Below are 20502 nucleotides of genomic sequence, written 5' to 3' on the forward strand. Positions count from 1 at the left end.
AACTTTGAACAAAAATTATCATTATCAAATTATTTATATTTAGTTATTTCAAAAAATTTTAAAAAGCTTATTAGTTAAATATTGAAATTTTCTAAATGTCCAATAAAAAAAATTCTAAAATATATATATTTTTAGTGGTGGGTTATCTTTTATTTGATTTTAAGATTTTTACGTTGAATCATATTATTTAAATGGTATATTATTTAATTGTTGACAACAAGTCCCCTCTAAATATACTTTTATTTTATTGGTCCAATGATCCAATCAAATATCTCATATCATATACATATTCATATTCATACTATATTTATTTATGATAAGGAAAATTTTTTTACATCATCTAAATTTGCAAAATAAAATAAATAATGAATGTCATTTAGTTTATCTAGACTGTTTGAGTAATAAAATTTCACTCATTCTTATAATTTAGTTTTTTTACAACTTTTTTAGAAAGACTTATAAAAAACCAACGAAACATCTCATGGTAACAGTTTTTAAAATAGGAAAATAAAAGATTTTTCTTAACAAATTTTATAAAGTAGAACTTTTAGAAATAAAATAATTCATACAAGTATTTTTTATCTTAAATATTAAATTCAACTCTACACGATTATCAATTACCTTTTTATGGTGTAATCTCTACCAACCCACAAGAATAAGAATAAGATGAGATATGATGAAAATCATTATTGCTTATTAAAAAATTTTATAATTGAAATTTAAAAGTTAAATTAATTAAAAAAATTTAAATTATTGATAAGATATATTTTTAAAGTTATTTTAATAAAGTTTAATAAAAAAATTTATGTGTAGTAATAAGTTAAAAATTAAAAATCTAGATGATTACTAAAAACAAATATGTGAACCATAACTGCCTCTTGTCTCAATCGATAGATAAATGTTAACTTTGCCTTTCTTTAGAATTATGATCGTCTCCTCTATGGGTTTTTTTTTTTTTTTTTTTTTTTTTGAGATCAATGTTTTTTTTTTATGAATTGATTTCAAGGTAATATGCCAGAAAATAGACTAGAAAAAAATTCAATCCACTTGTTGGCTTGCTTCCATGTCCTGTAGCTTCTAAGGTATTAGCTTCTTACGGGCATTTGCTTCAAAGGGGCTTGTTGGCTCCCTTCTTAGCTCTTGATGTCTACTTTAAGCTTTGTCTTGGATCACTGAACCATGGGAGCAAGCAAGAAAAATGGGCAAATTCATTTTCTAAGCCCCCAAGTCATATTCTCCCTTATTGTCTACGGGAGAATTTCTCTATCTAAGGATGGTTTGATGTAGAAAACTTCAACTCCAAACCTATGAGTTTGAACAGTTCGATCCAAAAGTGTCATGTGAATTGCATATCTCGATCACTCACAATGTCTCTAGGCAAACCAAAATATTTCACCACATGTCTGAAGAAAAACCTATCCACCTCCTCCACAGGACATGCATAAGGTGTAGGTATGAATATAGAGTATTTAGAAAATCTATCTACAATAACAAAGATAGATTTGAAGCCACAAACCTTTGGGAACTCGATAATAAAATTCATAGAGATGTTTTCCCAAAGTTTTTATGGAAATGGGAAAGGTTGCAACAACCTTATTGTTTTCTTCCTCTTAGTCTTGTTTAGTTGGCAAACCAAGCAAGACTTCACATAAGCTTGAATATTCTCTCCTATCTTCGACAAGTAATAGGGTCTAGCTAGCAGTGCTAAGGTCCTTTCTTCATCGAGATGGCCTACCCATTTGGTGTCATAGGTTTCCCACAGTAGTTCATTCCTCAAGCCACCCACTAGGACATACAATCTTCATTATTTAGCCACAAGGAAGTCACTTTCCAGCTAATACTTTCTAGTTGCACCATCTCTGACCTATTGTCTCAACCTATCATAACTAGTGTCAAGCTCTACGACCTCCTTGATCATTTTATTGAAGTAAGAGATGACTTCTGATAGAGCAATGATATAGGCTATCACTTCTTGTTTAGGATGTTTGCCACCATATTATGTCTTCCTACCCAATACAGTCATTCGAACTTGAAGTCGATTAGGAACTCCTACCATTGTGCTTGTCTAGGACTCAACTTCTTTTGTGTTTTGAAGAAGGTGTTGGCCACATTGTTAATGACCACTATGAATATACTTCCATGTAAGTAATGTCTCCATTGCTGTAAACGTTGAATTACAACCGTCATTTTTTTTTCATAAGTGGAGTATCATTGCTCTGAAAGCCATAAGGTGCCCCTCATGCACCAAGACCCCACCTAGGGCCTTATTTGAGTCATTAGTTTGAAATTTGAAGGGTAGATCGAGATTTCCTAATCGTAACATAGGTTCAATGGAGGTGGCTTTCTTCAGGCTCTCAACACTACATACTCCATTCTCATCTATTAGCCTTCTTCAATAGGTTAGTGAGGGGATACACCAACTTGGAATACCCCTTGATCGATCTTTTGTAATGATTGGCTAATCGGTGGAAGGACCGCAACTCTTTCAACTTGTTAGGAATGGGTCACTCTTTGATAGCTTGTACCTTGCCTTAATCTATTTTGATGATGTCTTCATTGATCTTGTGCCCTAGAAATGTGATTTGTTGCCTTTAAGCAAATTCACACTTTTCTAGTTTTACACAGAGTCTATGCTCCCTCAGTTGTCGGAATACCATCCTCAAGTGTTTCTCATGTTCCTTTAGAGTTTGGTTATACACCACGATATAGTTTTGGCTAAAAAAAGAACAGAAGTTAGAAAAAAAGTTTTGTGATAAAGAGCTATTTATATCATTTTATATATTTATATTATTTTAATTAATTTTAAAATATTTAAAATTATTTGAAGACTATAATCTATCAAGGGTAAAAAAAATTATATATACATACATACATACATACATATATATATATATATATAGAAAATTTTCAAATTGAATTTAAATGATTTCATTGAATATGATAAAAAAAAAAATACAAAATTCACCTATATAATCTTTAAAATTGTTTAGAAATAATAAGGAAAATTCACCTATATAATCATTACTACGTTAAAATTAATTTCAAACATTAAATTATTATTGATATGGTATAAATCTATTTTAATAAATTATTTATTACAAATATATGATAAAGATGAAAATTATGTTAATTAGAAAACATATCCACTTATTAAAAATGTCTAGATGAAAATTAAGTTAATTAGAAAACATATCCAGATTATTACCACTTTTTAAAAATTAACAATTAAAATTAATTTTCAAACATCATATAAAGTTACTTTAATAAATTATTAACTACAATAAAGATAAAAACTAAGTTAATTCTTATATATATATAACTCTCAAAATTTCCTTATAGGACTAAAGGTAGTTTCCCTTGATTGTATCGTTATGGTCCTATTTTGATAACAATGGGATGATGGTAGGGTCTAAAGAACCAAAAAACCACCAAAAGAGAAAACACATAAAGGAAAGGTACTACATGTTTTATGAGATAAAGAAGATATAACTATGGAGTGGATCTTTCTATGGTGTCAAGTCTATTTTAGGGTTAGTAAGACATTGTTGGAATAGAACCCTTAAAAGTATGACATGATGTAACACTAAATGGATTATTCTAGTTTTCCTTCCACTATCTCATTTATGCATCATATATGTTAAGCATACTGCATAACATCTCTTGCATTATACATGACTTGAGTGCATTATGAATTGAAAGGAAGATCCAAGTCATAGGTTTCTTGCAAGTAGATGATTTGTTCATTACTAGTTCATAGAAGTAGGTAGTCAATTTGAGGTTATAGTGTATTACCTTATAATTGGAGGGATAACTAGTCTTGCTCATCAAGATAAGGCTTCCATGGTGAGTGCACTACGGTGTATGGGCACACAATAGACATGACTTATGATGAATCATGACATTGATTATTGTGTGATCATGATTCACCAAACTACTATATGCATGAACCCTTAACCTTGAGAGGATATTAAACCCGTGTTGAAATCACCAAGAGGCTTTGACTTATGGATGAGACCCTAAAATGGTCCTTGTTCCCTGCAAATTATGTCACTATTTATGTAGATTGGTGACAACAAGTATTCTTAATAGAGGCATTGTGGTATCTTATGAGATTAAAACAATGTGTTCTCTTAGGTAATCTCAAGGACATGTAATTATGAAATCTAATATTCTCTTATGAGTTAGAGTGTGTTAGTTGATCACATAATTGAAAAATATGTAACTCAAAGATTGAAGAGATGATCTTTAGAGGTTGATAACATATACCCCATTATATTATAAACACCAGTTCATGAGGAGTTTGCATGTAATGGATAATAATAGGTTACAAACTCGAGTTTTAACTTGTTGTAATATACATAGGATACTAGAGTGCAGTTAACTCTTTATATTGGGATATTGAGTTAACTTCATAATTGGATTATAAGGAAGTCAATATTTTCCTATGAGCCTCAATGGTCCCCTTTCTAGCTTTAGATTCATGATGAAATGGTTTTGAGTTTTTAATTTATATGCGTGCGTTAAGGTGTTTTGGTAAAAACATAAGGTTGTATTAGATCATATAAATTGTGTTTCTAAATAGGGTTAATTAATTAATTGAAACTTAATAAGACTAATTAGTTGATTAGGAGTCAAGTGAGCTAGATTAAGTGACCCTTAAGCCCAAGTTGACTCAAGTCACTTAAGACCACAAGGAAACCTATATAAACCTATTTAAGGTGTATGACTTCAATCTTCTAATTTTTTTAGAGAGAGAAATCCCTACCCTCCTCTTTTAGATAGAAGACCACCCTTCTATTGTGCCAAAATCCATGAAAAGAGCAATTGAACAAAAGATTGTTTGGGTTTATGAAATTAGCAAAACTTGTAGCGTTTCTTTATTGGATTAGATTTGATCTAGAAACATCCATATCACAGGTATGATATCTAAGGTCTCTAGATTTATGTCTGTAATAGTTTTTATTATCAGGTTTTTTCCACTGTATTAGATTTAGAGAGTCCTGAAAATAGATAATATGCATCCTAAAAGATACAGGTTGGGGATGGAAATATCTAATTTTATACAGGGCTAGAATGGAGATATTCAAGTTTCCCTATAAAGACCAATGTGAGTGATATAGAATTGAATTCAAACCTAAAATGAGTAAATATGTAGATGAGTTAGGCCAAAAGTTATAGCCACCATTTAGAGCAACTGCTTTTTAAGAGACTTATTCAACCATCACGTAGCTTGTAACTAGAGAACGCATTTTGTGGTTACAACAATTTCAAAATTAGATTCATCATTCAACCTGAAAAATTATTGATTCCTATTCATTAGTTAAATTGATATGATATTATAAACATATAATTTACATGTTATTAAATTTTAAATATATATAAGAGAAAAAACCGGAAGTTGTTTTATTTTTTTTAATCTTCAATATTATTATTACTAGGGTGCTTAAACTAAAACTAAATAATAATAAAAACATTCACTTATTTGTTTATAATTAAGTATCATAGGTCAGTTTTATACCAATTCTTGTCAAGTTTTTATTTATATTTAATTACTTTTATTAATCTAATATTGGTAATGAAAAATAAAATTTCCAAGTTATTACTTCATATATTAAAATCAATAATATTTCTAATTTTATTAGCATTTAGCTATCAAAATTTTAAGAATTTTAAGTTGTTATTTAATATATCAAAATTATTAATATTTTTAATTCTATTAACATTTGGCTATTAGAAAAATATATCATAAGTAAAATTAAATTTGATAAAAATTCAAGAATTATATATATATATATTATGTTTTGTTCCCAAAAAGTACTAAGAAAATAAAAACATTGCTAAAAAAATGATTTTCTCATATATTAGTTTCACCATGGAAAATATAAAAAAATAAATTAAATATAATAAAAATTAGTTAGAAATTTATATATTTTAAAATTATTTATCCTTGTGTAATAAAAAAAAATAAATGAAATGAATTTGAAAGAACATATAAAAATAATTTATTGATTTTAAATACAAATTTTATTTTCCTTCATTTTTTCCTTTTTATTTTATTTCCCTTATACTTTCGAGAATCAAACATGACCTTATGTTAGGAGAAAATATTTTAACCTTAGAAAACCAATAAAACTGTTGTGTGTTATCAATATTAATTGTGGTTTGATCATTATCACCATTCAACAGCTAGAAAATAATAACAACGACAATAATAATAATAATAATAATAATAATAAGTGTCGACAAATTGTAATAATAACAACATTTGTGGTGGAATTGTGCTACTTAAAAGGAGATACAATATGATGATGATGATGATGATAATAATAATAATAACAATAATAATAATAATGATAACATTCGTCATAAAATTGTGCTCTTGTAAAGGAAGGCATTGTATGTCGGGACAAACTCTTTTATTCCATCCTTTGCACAAACATACTTGGTAAAGTAATTGTGAAGCGTAATTCACTGATGGAATCGCCCTTTTTGGCATATTAGGGGTGGTAGAACAGCTAGTAATATTGATTGAAGAAAAGGGAAGAGACAAATTTCGTCTTTGAATTTGATTAAATGAATCATAAGTCGGTTGACAAAAGAAGATGTTTTTCCTCTTAATTCAAAAGGATAAAATACCATTTCATTTTGAATGACCTAAAAAACTTGGGCATGAATGTTGGCATTGAAGTTAATCAGTACAAGAAATATTAATGTTTTATGCCAGCGCTTTCTTTAATTAATGATTAAATGCACTCGGCGCAAGATTGGGCTGCGCACCGACAAACATATCCTAGGGTAATTTGGCATTACCCAGATAATTACCATGTGTCAGGAAGATGTCCCAGTTGTATTATTGAGACTGAAGTGCCTTCAATCTTAGTGGGGACATCGCTCATCTTGCTATCGTCTTTTGGGATTACTTGCATCGACAGAAACCAATCCTTACCACGGTCCACTCCATCCTTCATCCGAAAGTCTTCATCTTCTTTTTCTGTCTTTTCCTACAACCTGAGCGAGCATTTGGGATTGTGTTCCCCACCATAAAGCCTTATGTTGTTGCTGTTGGTCGTATTACTCGCTTCATCTTCAAGCCATTCATCATATAACCTAAACGGCTAAACCTCAACCACCTCCATTTTGCCAGCAGTGATGACTGATGAATGGATTTCAGTTGTAAAATCAACTACTTTTAAAATAACAATGCGTCGGTCAGTAGAAAGACTACATAAATATACAAAGGTAGCAGTTAAAACCAAGTTTTCACAAAGGGAAGAAACCAGCCAGGCTCATAGCCAACTGTGAGGGGAAGTAGGCACAGTCCAATCTCTCACCCTCAATTTCGACAAAAGTAGGACCGCTATTTCCGGTGACAAAGGTGGGTGTGTCCCTGCTTGTTACCCTATCATATTCAGCGGTTGCCATCTCGCCTATATGGATACACTTTACTATTGGAGTCAAGGTCTGTATGCCATGTGGCGATCTGCCACTGGATTTAAGTCAAAGCTGGAAAAAAAAATTAAAATAAGCCTAGTTGTATTTATTAGTTGCTAATAAGAACTCAAAAACCTCGGTGTAGAATTTGAACTTCAAATTTCTTCTCCACATTTTCTCTCACCTCCTCTCGCTTTCAGGCTGCATTTTGCTCCTCCGATTCGGTGCTGCGTTTACTTTACAGCTAAAATCGGGCCGGTAACTTGCTTTTTCTTTTCCTTTCTTGCACAAAGCTTGTTATGTTATTAAATTACTTGCTGTTGGGTTGCTTCGCTTTCATGGGAGAAAAAGAAATGAAAATGCGGAATTTCATCACGAGTTTTTCATTTCTTTTCTCTTCTTTTTGTTTGTGAAACGGGTTTTCGGCATTCGAACGGAACGTTTCATCCGTTTATGCTTGCTGAATTTTCTGTATAATGTGTTTGGATCTGTTTGGGTTTGATTTACTTGAATTTGAGGTCAAATTATCTCTTATCGACTCGATTGCAGCGACCTCCCCTGGTACAGTATCCGATTCCTTGCTACTTTGTGATTTTGTTCCAATCTAGCCTCAGGTTGGTTGCCGAGAAAATTTAGGAGAAGAGAAAGAAAGGAAAGAAAATTAATTTTGAATATCTATATTTAATGGTTTTTTTTTTTTTGGTTTCAAAAAAAAGAAAAAAAAATCAACGTTTATAAGTCAGTTGAGTGGAGGCTTCGTCTTTCCCATAAGAAATGATGAGAATTTTAAGAGTTAAAATCTTAATTTTTTTACCTTTTTTTACCTACATTTTCTCGGCAACCAAACGGAATGTTAGGGTTGTGTTTTTTCAATTTAAGATCTGAGTTACAGTGTTGTGGCCCCCACCCAGAATAGAGGTTCCTCCTGACTTTTGGTGAACTGTTACTGGATCTTATCGCACATGTATAGTCATAATTGAATATAATATATCAAACATAGAAAAAAATTGGTTGATATCTACTCCCTCCATTTAGACCTTCTAGGTTAGATGTGGACTTATAATTAATTCTTTATTGTTGCCTTTGTAAATATATAGTGCAGTGGGTATAGCTGTTAGAAGCTTTTCCAGCATCTGCATTATTTTATTATGGTTAGTATGTGTTTGTTACATGACCGGTTCTCATTTTATATGGCTTAATTGTGTCCTTGTTTGTTTAGATTCACTTTAAAGAAATTTACTTATAAAGCATACATGAAATTATTCAAATTTCCCCTTCTTAGTTGCTTAATTGTTATTTCATTGTCAGTTTAGCTACAGAAGTGATAAAACTAATTACTTATTTCTAGCCTGCCCAAAAGGCATTCTTTAGTTTCAGAAGAGCCACTGAATGACCAAGTGTTAGGTTGATAAAGTGGCTAGGGCTTTAACCCAAGTTGACTTAAATGTACATTTTTGGTCCATTTCCCAACTGCTTAAGTTTTTGGTTCAGTTGTTAGCATAGTATCAGAGCCTTGATTTATAGAAGGTCATAAGTTTGACTCTAATCATTGTTTCCTTCTCCCATTTATTAAGCTCATATGCAAAACCCAAAAGGGGCCACCCAAGTTGGTCTAGAGTTAGGGCTTTATTCTAAGTTAGCTTGAAATACGTTGTTCCCTTAACCTGGCAATGGAAGTTTTTAGTTAATTGGTAACTTAGCAAGAGTTCGATAAAATTAAATGTACATCATCTTCTATAAAAGAAAATCCTAAAGAATTATCATCATTATCATGATTTCTATTATAATTATTATTTAGGAAAACAGATGTGGAGGAAGTATGATGACTATTATTTAGCAAAACAGATGTGGAGACCACTGAAAAAGAATCTCTATTAAGTAAGCATACGAAGAAATGAAGATGCATGCTTCGTAGACTGAATATGCTTGCAGTTATGGTGACATGAAGAATTTTTTGTTGTTAACTTGATTATCATGCTTTTTGTTAGCCTCAGCAATTAGGGAGATGCCGAATCATTGAAACCTGTAAAATCGATTTCATTTCCTTGGTGTAAATATTAGTAATTTTCATGTGGATCGGTGTTTTCTTGGTTTCAATTTTTGTTGAACTTAAAAAGGCAGCGTAAAAGAAAAGAGGGACCTGGAAAAGACTATCTATGCTCATACATCAAAGTGCTTTTTGATGAGGAAAATAAGCAGAGAGGGTACAAAATACACAATACAAATTTTACACAGTTTTAACATATTAGTGACTAGTCCAGTGGATAATATTTAGAGAAAGTTCAGTGTTCAACAATTACAGAATGACAGGTATGGAAAGCATATCTGATATCCGCTTGAGCCATCACCACAAGTAATCCTAATTCCAATGACATAGGTAACTGGAACCCAGATAGGAGGATTTGGCAGTAGGGGGAGATGGGGGGTTGGTAGGTGAGATTGGATCAGATTTAAATTTGATAAAAATACTTAACATCTTCTCTGTATTTTGGGAGCACAGGAAGTTGAGATCTTGGAAAGCTGGGATCTAGGAAAGCCTATAGACATATTTAATCAATGCATATTATACCTTTTACATAATATCTTCTCTGTATTTTGGGTGAACAGGAGGTTTGGATCTAGGAAAGCCTATAGATGTATTTAACCAACGCATGGTATACCTTTCCTGAATCATGTTTGTGAATAGTCACTCTATGTAACATCACTTGTAGGCATCTGACTTCATTTTGAGATGATGGATTTTGCATTGGGTTCTTTCTTATCATTAAGTTTTTGAGATGCAGTTTATTTTGGGCAGTGCTTTGGCATATTGATCATTAACCGATCCTTTTCACTTACATGGTTTTTCTGTAACCCTTTTAGTTTACAGGACGTCCCAGGCAAACCCATATATTTTTGTGAGGGCTAACTGACTTGATCTACAGTCTGGCAAATCGGTTCCCATTTCAGATGCTTCCTTGTGGAGTCCTTTCAGAATTCATGAGCTTTGAATGGTCAATCCAGAAGGATATGTTTGCAAAACAGAGTAATTGGTTCAGTCAAACAGTGGACTAAGAATTGAATCATCTGAAAGTTTTACTGCCAAGAAGTGGACAACTGCATTTTATAGTGGTTCATTTTGGGAGTCTTTTAAGAGTTTGCCCCACATATCTTTGTTCTCTTGTTTATTGCTGCTTGACTTTCTGAACATTTATGAAGGGTTAAATTCTATAATCTCACTGACATCTGATGGCCAATAGCTCATTGGTTCCTCTAAGCTCAATTGACACAAAATTCAGGCTCAAAGCTCTTTATGTGAATGTGTAAGTAGCAGAAATGAAGAAATGGTATGGTGGTGGTTTGATTGCATCCTTGTTTATGTTGCTGGTTCTGAGGTATGTTTTCATGAAAAATCCTATAAGGGACAGTTACCTTACAAGTCCATTCTCCTCCAATTCAACTAATCCCCTTGAATGGATAAATGCTGGAGTTCTACCAGTAGTTCAAAATCCAGAGAATGCTTCACAAGTGATTTCTGCTGATAGTATAGTTTCCAGTCTCTTTGGTCTGAGGAACATCTCTGATGAAGAGCAGCAATCTTTGCACACATGGGACCATTTGAAATACTTAATTAATCATGCTCAGGTTTTACCTAATGCATTAGAGGCTATTAAGGAAGCGGGAATTGCATGGACTAGCCTTTTGGCTTCGGTTGAAGAGGAAAAACTGGGGTATACTAATGAAAGTTCAGTTAAGAGAGCGAAAGAGAAACAGTGTCCTTATTTCCTTAATAAAATGAATGCCACAGAACTTGGTAGTAATGGCTATAAGTTGGGGGTTCCTTGCGGGTTGACTCAAGGTTCCTCCATTACAATTATTGGCATTCCAGATGGTCTTCTTGGTAATTTTCGGATTGACTTAACAGGCGAACCACTTCCAGGGGAGCCTGATCCACCCGTTATTTTGCACTACAATGTTAGGCTTCATGGTGATAAGATAACTGAAGACCCTGTAATTGTCCAAAATACCTGGACTATAGCTCATGATTGGGGTGAAGAGGAACGTTGTCCATCTCCTGCTCCAGACAAGAATAAGAAAGGTAGAGATGCCTGTTCATTTTCTGTTTTTCAAGGCATGGTGGATTTTACATGTAGTTTGTAGCTTGACCATGTGTTTATTCAAGATGAATATTTGCATCTAATTCATGCATATTACACTTGTCCTGTTTCATGGCAATCAGTTTTGGTTTCTCCTTATCCGAATATTGTTCTTTTTATCATAGCGCAGATTTGGCACATGAGAATGTAATTCTATCCATCCTGTCAAATTGAAATTCACTGTGCCAAACTTGTTTAGGTAGAGTGGGAGGTTCTGTTTGGCTTTAGACACTTTGACTAACCTCCCCCACTCAATACGATATCAAAACTAGTATTGAATATGAGCATCTTCACTTTGGGTAGAATGCAGTGTTCTCATCTCCTATTATGTTACTGAGTTTTGGTTATTTCTCAAGTGATTTTTTGTTTCTCTTATTACCTTTATTGGTTAGTTTCATGCATCCAGAGATACCATAATTGTTTATCTAATATTCTTTTTTTCTTCTCCATAAGTGCATCACATGGAGATATTTAATAGTTTTTATCATCTTAAGAGACTAGAAAAATATCTTGGTTATTAGATCTAACACTAATTTATTTAGTGTTTATGTTGGGAAAAAAACTTTCATACCTCTTTCTTGATAATTTTGTTTTCCCTACACTTTTGAGATATGCTCATAGTTGTTAACATGTAAAATGTATTGTGTATTATTTTTTTATTTTTCTGTATCATGTATTCATGTCATATATCGTAAGTTTATATATATAGTGAAAATAAATAGAAAAAATATGTATATGTATGCATATATATTGGAAGTATAAAGTATAGAGTAATTTATAACCATAATTGTTAAAAACTTATGATAGACAAAATGATACAATGATATAATATATTTTTAAAGGAAATTGATACATCTTGCAATGTGTATTTTATCTTACAATTTAACTTATGATACATATTTGATATATGATATAATGATACAATGATACATACATCTTCAACTATTTTCCATAATTTTTAAGAACAATCCAATTCAATTTATTTATTTATTTTGTTAAAAGAATGTATTATATTAATTGTTTAAAATGTACTAATAAATTAAAAATAGATCATAAAGAGGAGAAATAGGTAAAATGATTTATACAAAAAGCTACATTCTTGTTGTCAAATGCTACATATATATGTCCTTATATATCAATCAACAATACACATAGCATATGCCTAGTTAGAATTTGGAACTAAAAATCATAGCTAAAAATTCAAGAAGTTTAATTTTGTGGATATGTGATGAATTTATACATTAAAGTCATATTTTGTGAATTTGAACATTTCAAAACTTTAATATTGAATGTTTTTATATGATATGATATAATTTGACTTTTTAGATCCTACTATCGTTCATAAAATTGGTTATATATTAATTTGTACTTCATACTTTCAATATATTTTTTCTATTTATTTTTCACCATATAAAACGACATTGGATACACAATATGATATGATAATTATACAAAAAATAGAAAAATGATGCATAATGTGTTTTATTTTTTTGATAAGTAAATGCACAGAAAAATACATATATATATATGAAGAGAGAAAATGGCACCTTGAGGCTGACCCAAAGCATACAAGGTGTGTACAAGAGGCGCCAAAAAGCATGAACAAAAAGAAGAGGGGATACAAAAAATCACCAGCCCTCATCTAGAACCCAACCAATAAAAAAAGTTGATTAAAGGAAGAGGTCCTTCATTTATAATCGACTTAGTCTAAGACCAAAAATTATATACAAAAGAATTTTTCATCTTATGAATCGAAAACTCCTCATTTTCAAAAGCAATTCTATTTCTTTCATTCCAAACCACCCAAAAAAGACATAAGGGGGCTGCCATCAATGCCTTACTACGCTTCTTGCCCATGTTGATACCATGCCAACCAAGAAGGGTATCTCTAACCGAATAAGGAAGGGCCCACATTACTCCAAAAAGAGGAAACAATAACTCTCATAAAACTCTTGCCTTGGTGCAATGAATTAGAATATGATCAATAAACTTTTCTTCCGCACAACAAAGGAAGCATCTATTAGCTAATGTCCACCCCCTCTTTTTAAGTTGATCCAAAGTTAACACCTTACCCCAAGGGGCTTCCCAAGCAAAGAAACCCACTTTAGTAGGAACACAAGGGCTCCATATGATGCTCTTTGGAAACTGAACAACACTTCTTGAATCTAGAGCATTGTAAAGAGATTTGATAGAAAAAATCCCGTCCTTAGTCTCTTTCCACAGCACCCTATGTGTTTTATGAGTTAACAACTATGTTTATAACTAATTTCATGAAAGATAGTAGGATATAAAAAGTTAAACTATATCATGCCATATAAAAGATTGAATGGTAGGATTTTGAGAAGTTATTAAAATGCTCCCAAGTCTAACCAAGAATGTCCTAAAGGAGGAGGGGGTGACAAAAAATAATTATTACTGTTTGAGGCAATTTTACAAACACTTGCCAAGCACTATAAAATAAATTAAAATGCATTCAAGAACCTATATTTAAGAGTCTAGGGCTCACAAACAATCCAATTAAGGATTCAATCCTCTAACAATATATTTAGCAATCCTGAATCTTACTAAATTAACAAACATTCTCCAAACAAAAATATGCGTCTAGGGCTCACAAATAATCCAATTAGGGATTCAATCCCTTAACAAAGCAATCCCAAATTTCCTTAACAATATAAAGCAATCCTAAGTTTTACTAAAGGCAAAAAGGAAAACTCACAATCCTTTATCTAGATCCTCACCAATTAGAACTAAGTGGTCACTTGAACCAAGGACATTCAATCCTTTTTTGAGAGTAGGACTTGAACCAAGGACCATATGCTTCACCTTCTTAAACCTAACCCAACGATGTTGATTTCCCTAATTAAAAAGAAATATACATATCAGAATACTCACTAACATTTCCTTAGTAAGTTTACAGGAAATTGCCAAACCTAGGTTCTCACAAGTTCAATTTAACAAAATGAGTTTAATGCATAGATTTATCACAAAAGCCACAAAAATAAACTTTCAAAATTTTTAATTTAAGTTTTAATTTTAAATTCTAACTAGATATGTGTACTTCTATGTGTTGTTGATATATGTCTTTATGTGTTGTTTCTAAAGTTCCAACTTTTCATGTTTATTATCAATCCTTCCCAATTGAAAAAAAAAAACTTAAAAAAACCTAATATATTACATAAAACTTTTTTTTTCACCAATCACTAGCATTTTCAATGTCAACATTCAAACCATTCAAATGAAAATTCCCCATTATTTTTATATGAATAAATTTACTTAACTTCCAATCTGGTCTTTGACAATAATAATATTACTTTTTATGTAGGATTATTTTACTCCTTTCTCCCTTTTATGATCAATTTCTAACCTTTTGTACATTTAATCAATTAATATAATAATTCTCTTAACAAAAAAGAAAGCCATCCTGCCCTTTTTTATCTCTTCTTGCTTTTCTCCTCTCTTGTGTTTTCTAACAAACAACTTAGTATTAGAGCCAAACATCAGAATGGGTTTTGAGAATGTGCTGAAATATGCCTTCTACTTATTTACCTAATTGCAGTCGAGTTTTACCATCTTCATTTTCCAGTTTCTTCTTTTTTTTTTTTTCTCTGTAGACACCCAGTGCTGTCCTTTGCCTTTGCTGTTCTCTTCTCTTATTTTCTTTCCTACCAAAAAATCTGGTATTAGAGCCATCATGAAAATGGATTAGGAGAATGTTGTAAAGTGAAATTACAAAAATAATCTTCATTCATATTTAACTAATTGCAGTCAAGTTTCACCATATTCATTTTCCAGTTGCCTTCCTTTCATATCTTTTGTTAACTTCCACAAGTCCTGTTTTACATTACTTTCACTTACCGTGCCCAATTGTTAGATAACTTTATTCTGTTTTACATATCAGTGGATGAGTTGGATCAGTGCAATGAGATAGTGGGTAAAGATGATAAGCGGGTTCTCATGGCTAATTACTATTCCAATGGTTCAAGGCGGCTTCCAATGGTTCAGGAAGCATCCAAAACCAGAAAATATTTTCCCTTTAAGCAAGGCTATCACTTTGTGTCAACACTTAGAGTGGGATCAGAGGGAATCCAAATGACGGTTGATGGAAAGCACATAACATCCTTTGCTTACCGAGAAGTAAGTTACTAATCTCATTTTTCTTTTTCAGTTGAGTTGCTTTTAGAATTTACAGAACATGTTCCAGTTTGTTTGTCTTTATTTTCTTTCTCGTTTGCTTATCTGTTCAGAGTTTGGAGCCATGGCTCGTTAGTGAAGTTAGGATGTCTGGGGACCTGAACTTAATATCAGTCTTGGCCAGTGGTTTACCCACATCAGAAGATTTAGATCATGTAATTGATTTAGAAGCACTTAAATCAGTTCCTCTCCTTCCTGAAAAACGGTTGGAGCTCTTCATCGGTGTTTTCTCTACGGCCAACAATTTTAAACGCAGGATGGCTGTTCGGAGAACATGGATGCAGTATGCTGCTGTGCGGTCAGGGGCAGTTGCTGTGCGCTTTTTTGTTGGTTTGGTGAGCTTCACATGTGAACTGCTTTCTAGTTTTTTGTTACAAAACTGTCATGTGGTCAGCATTTTGGTAATGATAACAAATTTTTGTGGTGTCCACCATAAGAACAGTCTCACCATGGAGTTTATTATTGCAATAGGCTGTCTGATTTTCCAAACTTTGGCATATATCAGAACACTCTCTCATACACAGACAATTTCCTTAGAAAGGTTCATGGCAAAGTTACAGGGTCCTAAATTATCTGCTCAAATAAGACACAGATGATGTCCTTGGAAAAGCTCATGTTGAAGTCATGCAATGTTAAATTATCTGCTCAAATAAGGCAACACCCATTTGTTAGCCCCTGCAACCCCCTCCCCCCCCTCTCTCTCTCTTGTACACACAGATAATGTCATTAGAAATTCCTAGGCTAAAGTCACAGAGTCCTAAGTTATCTGCTTAAAAAAGGCATATTTAACATCCTTAGGAAGTCTCAAGCTGAAGTTACAAGTCCTACATTATCTGCCCAAATTAGCGATACTCATTTGCTAGCCTCTGGCAGACAGAGATAATGTCATTAGAAAGTCTCATGGTGAAGTCACACGGTCCTAAATTATCTGCTCAAATAAGGCAATACCCAGTTGTTAGTGGTCCATTTTTATCTATTTGTTTTGTTTCTAAGCCAAGTATGTGAAACATGGCTCTCAGCACTAAAAAAAATGTTGGTTGCTTATATCAGAGCCGAGGCACTCAGATTCTATGTTGATTTTCATTATTATAAGAACCTTAGGTAGTGTTTTTGTGTATAATAAAAGAAAATTTTCCAAGACTCTATTTCTATCTCTCTCACTCATACACACAAATAATGTCCTTAGAAAGTCTCATGGTGAAGTCACACAGTTCTAAATTAACTGCTCAAATAAGGCAATACCCATTGGTTAGTGGTCTTTGACCTCTCTTTTGGTACTAGGCCAACTATGTTAAACTCAGAACTAAAAAAATGTTCATTGCTTATAGCAGAGTCCAGCCACTCAGATTCCATCTTTATTTTCATTACTATAAGGTCCTTTAGTTAGCATTACTGTGTATGATTGAAAAACATTTTTGCAGGACTCTCTTCCTTTGGATTTTTATACCTTCTAGAACTCTGGTACAATCAAACAAAAGTTTGATGCATAGGCTTAGTTGTTGAAGCCTGTTTTTGATTTATTTATTTCTTTGTGTGAGCCTATTGAGTTATTTATTGCCTTCATGTAAGCCTATTTTGAGTTATTTATTTTCAATTAACTAAAACTTTGACATGTATTGCAGCATAAAAACAAAATGGTGAATGAGGAACTCTGGAATGAGGCACGGACATATGGAGATACACAGTTAATGCCTTTTGTTGACTACTATAGCATCATCACTTGGAAGGCTTTAGCCATCTGCATTTTTGGGGTAAAGTCTTGTCTCTTGCTTAAATGAGGACTATCCTTCCTTTGCCTCATTGACCTCATCTCTTAACAGACGGAGGTTGTTTCGGCAAAGTTTGTCATGAAGACAGATGATGATGCATTTGTTCGTGTGGATGAAGTGTTAGCTTCTTTAAACAGGATAAATGTGTCACATGGGTTGCTTTATGGTCTTATCAACTCAGATTCCCGACCTCATAGGAATACAGAAAGCAAGTGGTATATTAGCCCTGAGGTAACTTTCTCCTCAATTTATTAACTGAAATTCAAGATGTGTTTGTGACAACTTAGGTTTGTCACGGTTCTGGGTGGTGTGGGGTTACCCAATTGTGAAATAGGTCCTGCTGATTTCTAACACACAGGATACATGTGTGTGCAGACTGCCTGGTCTAGATTTTTTTTTAACCTGAAAATTGATGATTAAATTTGTGTAACAACCTGTAATGCAAGACTCCACAGTAGATTACTGAGCCCTTGTTTTCTCCTTGTCCATGTAAAGAAGGCAACACTACTTTTTTGCTTTTAGTGCCACTGCAGGGACAGGCTACCTCACTGAATTGTATTTTGGGTACCTCATTGAATTGAGTTTATATATATGTGTGTGGAAATAACAAGGTTTTCTTTTCTTTCTTTTTTCCTTAGAACAACCTTCAATACTGAAAAAATATAAACTAATTAATTGAATTTTAGGAAAATAAGATCTTACATTTGGCGCCAATCCATTTATAATTGGATAAAATTTAGTTCATTTACTGATTGTGCATTTGGTTCCTTTTGTGGTTATCTCTAATTATTTTGGTAATAAATAACAAATAGCCTTGTCTCTTTCTTTCCTCACTTTTTTCCCATTTTGTCTGCACTAATGAAGGAATGGCCTGAAGAGACCTATCCTCCCTGGGCGCATGGTCCTGGTTATGTTGTGTCACATGACATAGCAAAGCAAGTCTACAAGAGATACAAAAAAGGTCGTTTAAAGGTATAATAGTCACTGATCTTGCTTTTTCCCTTCCAATCATAAACCATTTTTGACAGTCTACAATTGCAGCACTGGTCTGAACAGGAAGTCCTTTGCCAACAATGAAGCTAATTTCTATGGATATTGGCTCTTAAATCACATATCACATACAGGTTCACACATTTTTGAAATCTGAAAATGTTAGTTCTTGATATTGCAGATGTTTAAGCTTGAAGATGTGGCGATGGGCATCTGGATTGCAGATATGAAGAAGGGAGGTATGGAAGTTTGGTACGAGAAGGAAGAAAGGGTCTATAATGAAGGGTGTAAGGATGGTTATGTTGTTGCTCACTACCAAGCTCCCAGGGAGATGCTGTGTCTATGGCAGAAACTTCAAGAAAAAAAACGAGCTCAATGTTGTGGCGAACCATAGGCATAGTCAGTTTACAATCTTGATGACAAATCAACTGAAGGATATAATTTTTTTTTTCTTTTTTCTAGTGTTTTAGATGTAGGAGGGGTTTGTTTCCAACATGGATGTATAATTAGGAATTAGGAGCTAGAGTCTGCATATAGGTAGTCAATCTGCTTGAGTTGGTGGAGATGCTGTGAATTTAAAATGGCATGGAGGAATTGTACCATATGTGAGAGAGCTGGTGCCAGGTACAGATTACACTATCAATAATAGAAGAGTCTGCACCCTATAATAGGATCTTAGGATTTAAAGGTCTTGATAAATTGCTGATTTTACATTCTTTTTGTTAATCTGAAAAGTTGATAATTGTTTGGCTTAATTTGCATCTGAACCTCTCGACTTGCTTTTGCTGGCTTGATGAGTCCATTGAAGGAAGAGGGTACCAGTAATACTGAAATGTTTGTGCGGTATTCACCTCTTCATTTTCTCATATTATTAAGCAAAATTTACTCCAACTAATGTGAAACTAGTTATTAATCATTGGCCCTGAGATTTGTGTCAAGTTATCCCTTTTTTCTCTCAGGAGTACTTACTGTTGCAGGGACATGGGTGCTAACGTGGATTGGTTTGACGATGGGAAAATGACCTTAACCTGACGAGAAGTAGTTGCCCACAACTTTTCCCACCCTCCTGCCACGAGTGGCCTTTGGCTCCTGCGAACAGCTAACCCTATTCACAAGCTCCTCGCATGCTTGGTTCTGAACAGGGACAAAAGGACCTTAACCTGACGAGAAGTGGTTGCCCACAACTTTTCCCACCCTCCTGCCACGAGTGGCCTTTGGCTCCTGCGAACAACTAACCCCATTCACAAGCTCCTCGCATGCTTGGTTCTGAACAGGGACAAAAGAAAATCCGAGTACGATGAGGTTAAGGTGGGTCGTGGGATCATAAGTTTCTAGCTACCATCAAAATATAAGTTTTGCCGGATATACCGATAACTCGATTTTCTGTATATATGAGGATATTTTAGAAAAAATCGGTAGATATTTGGATACAAAATATCAATGACTTAAAAATTAATGAAAACTTATAAAAAAATATTAGGAAAAATCTTAATTAATTATATTAGAAGTAAAAATAAATATTTTGAAGTTATTTTTTTAAAAAAAATTAATATATATAATTTGTCATATTTGGTAATAATATCCTTTACATTAATTAAAAATAAATAAATTTTATACGTATATATTCATTATTAAGTTACATTATATATTATTTTACAATAATATTATGATAAAATGTCTAATTTTAAAATATATTTAATATTGAAAGTATGATCTATTTTAATTCAAATGTAGTCAATGTTAAAAATAAATGATAATATATATATATATATATATATATATATATATATATATATATATATATAATCACTTTTTTAATATTTATATTTTTTTATATTTAATAAATATGTAGATTATATAAAATAGTCCTATTAAAAAAATATGTTTTTATATTTTTAGTAATAAATTAAATCAAATTTAAAAATAAATAATTAGAATTAATTTGTTTAATAAAATATTCTTTAATATTATATATATGTTGGTGC

The 20502-nt window shown here is 32.5% G+C and overlaps 1 protein-coding gene across 5 annotated transcripts; it reads left to right on the forward strand.

Moving 5' to 3' along the window:
- Window positions 1–7560: 7560 nt before the first annotated feature.
- Window positions 7561–19278, forward strand: LOC117921470 (beta-1,3-galactosyltransferase GALT1). 5 transcript variants are annotated; one of them, XM_034839347.1, is made up of 8 exons: window positions 7562–7689; window positions 10294–11509; window positions 15466–15701; window positions 15812–16093; window positions 17381–17509; window positions 17579–17758; window positions 18392–18499; window positions 18699–19278. In XM_034839347.1, the coding sequence occupies exons 2-8, from the start codon at window positions 10747–10749 to the stop codon at window positions 18909–18911; spliced, it is 1911 nt and encodes a 636-aa protein (XP_034695238.1). In that variant the 5' UTR covers window positions 7562–7689; window positions 10294–10746; the 3' UTR covers window positions 18912–19278. The 5 variants fall into 5 exon arrangements, with proteins under 5 accessions (XP_034695262.1, XP_034695238.1, XP_034695249.1 ...); XM_034839358.1 differs by having other exon boundaries at window positions 10301–11509; XM_034839354.1 differs by lacking the exon at window positions 7562–7689 and adding an exon at window positions 7766–7992.
- The last annotated feature ends 1224 nt before the right edge of the window (window positions 19279–20502 follow it).

Source organism: Vitis riparia, chromosome 1 (assembly GCF_004353265.1).
Source record: "Vitis riparia cultivar Riparia Gloire de Montpellier isolate 1030 chromosome 1, EGFV_Vit.rip_1.0, whole genome shotgun sequence".
Classification (NCBI taxonomy): domain Eukaryota; kingdom Viridiplantae; phylum Streptophyta; class Magnoliopsida; order Vitales; family Vitaceae; genus Vitis; species Vitis riparia.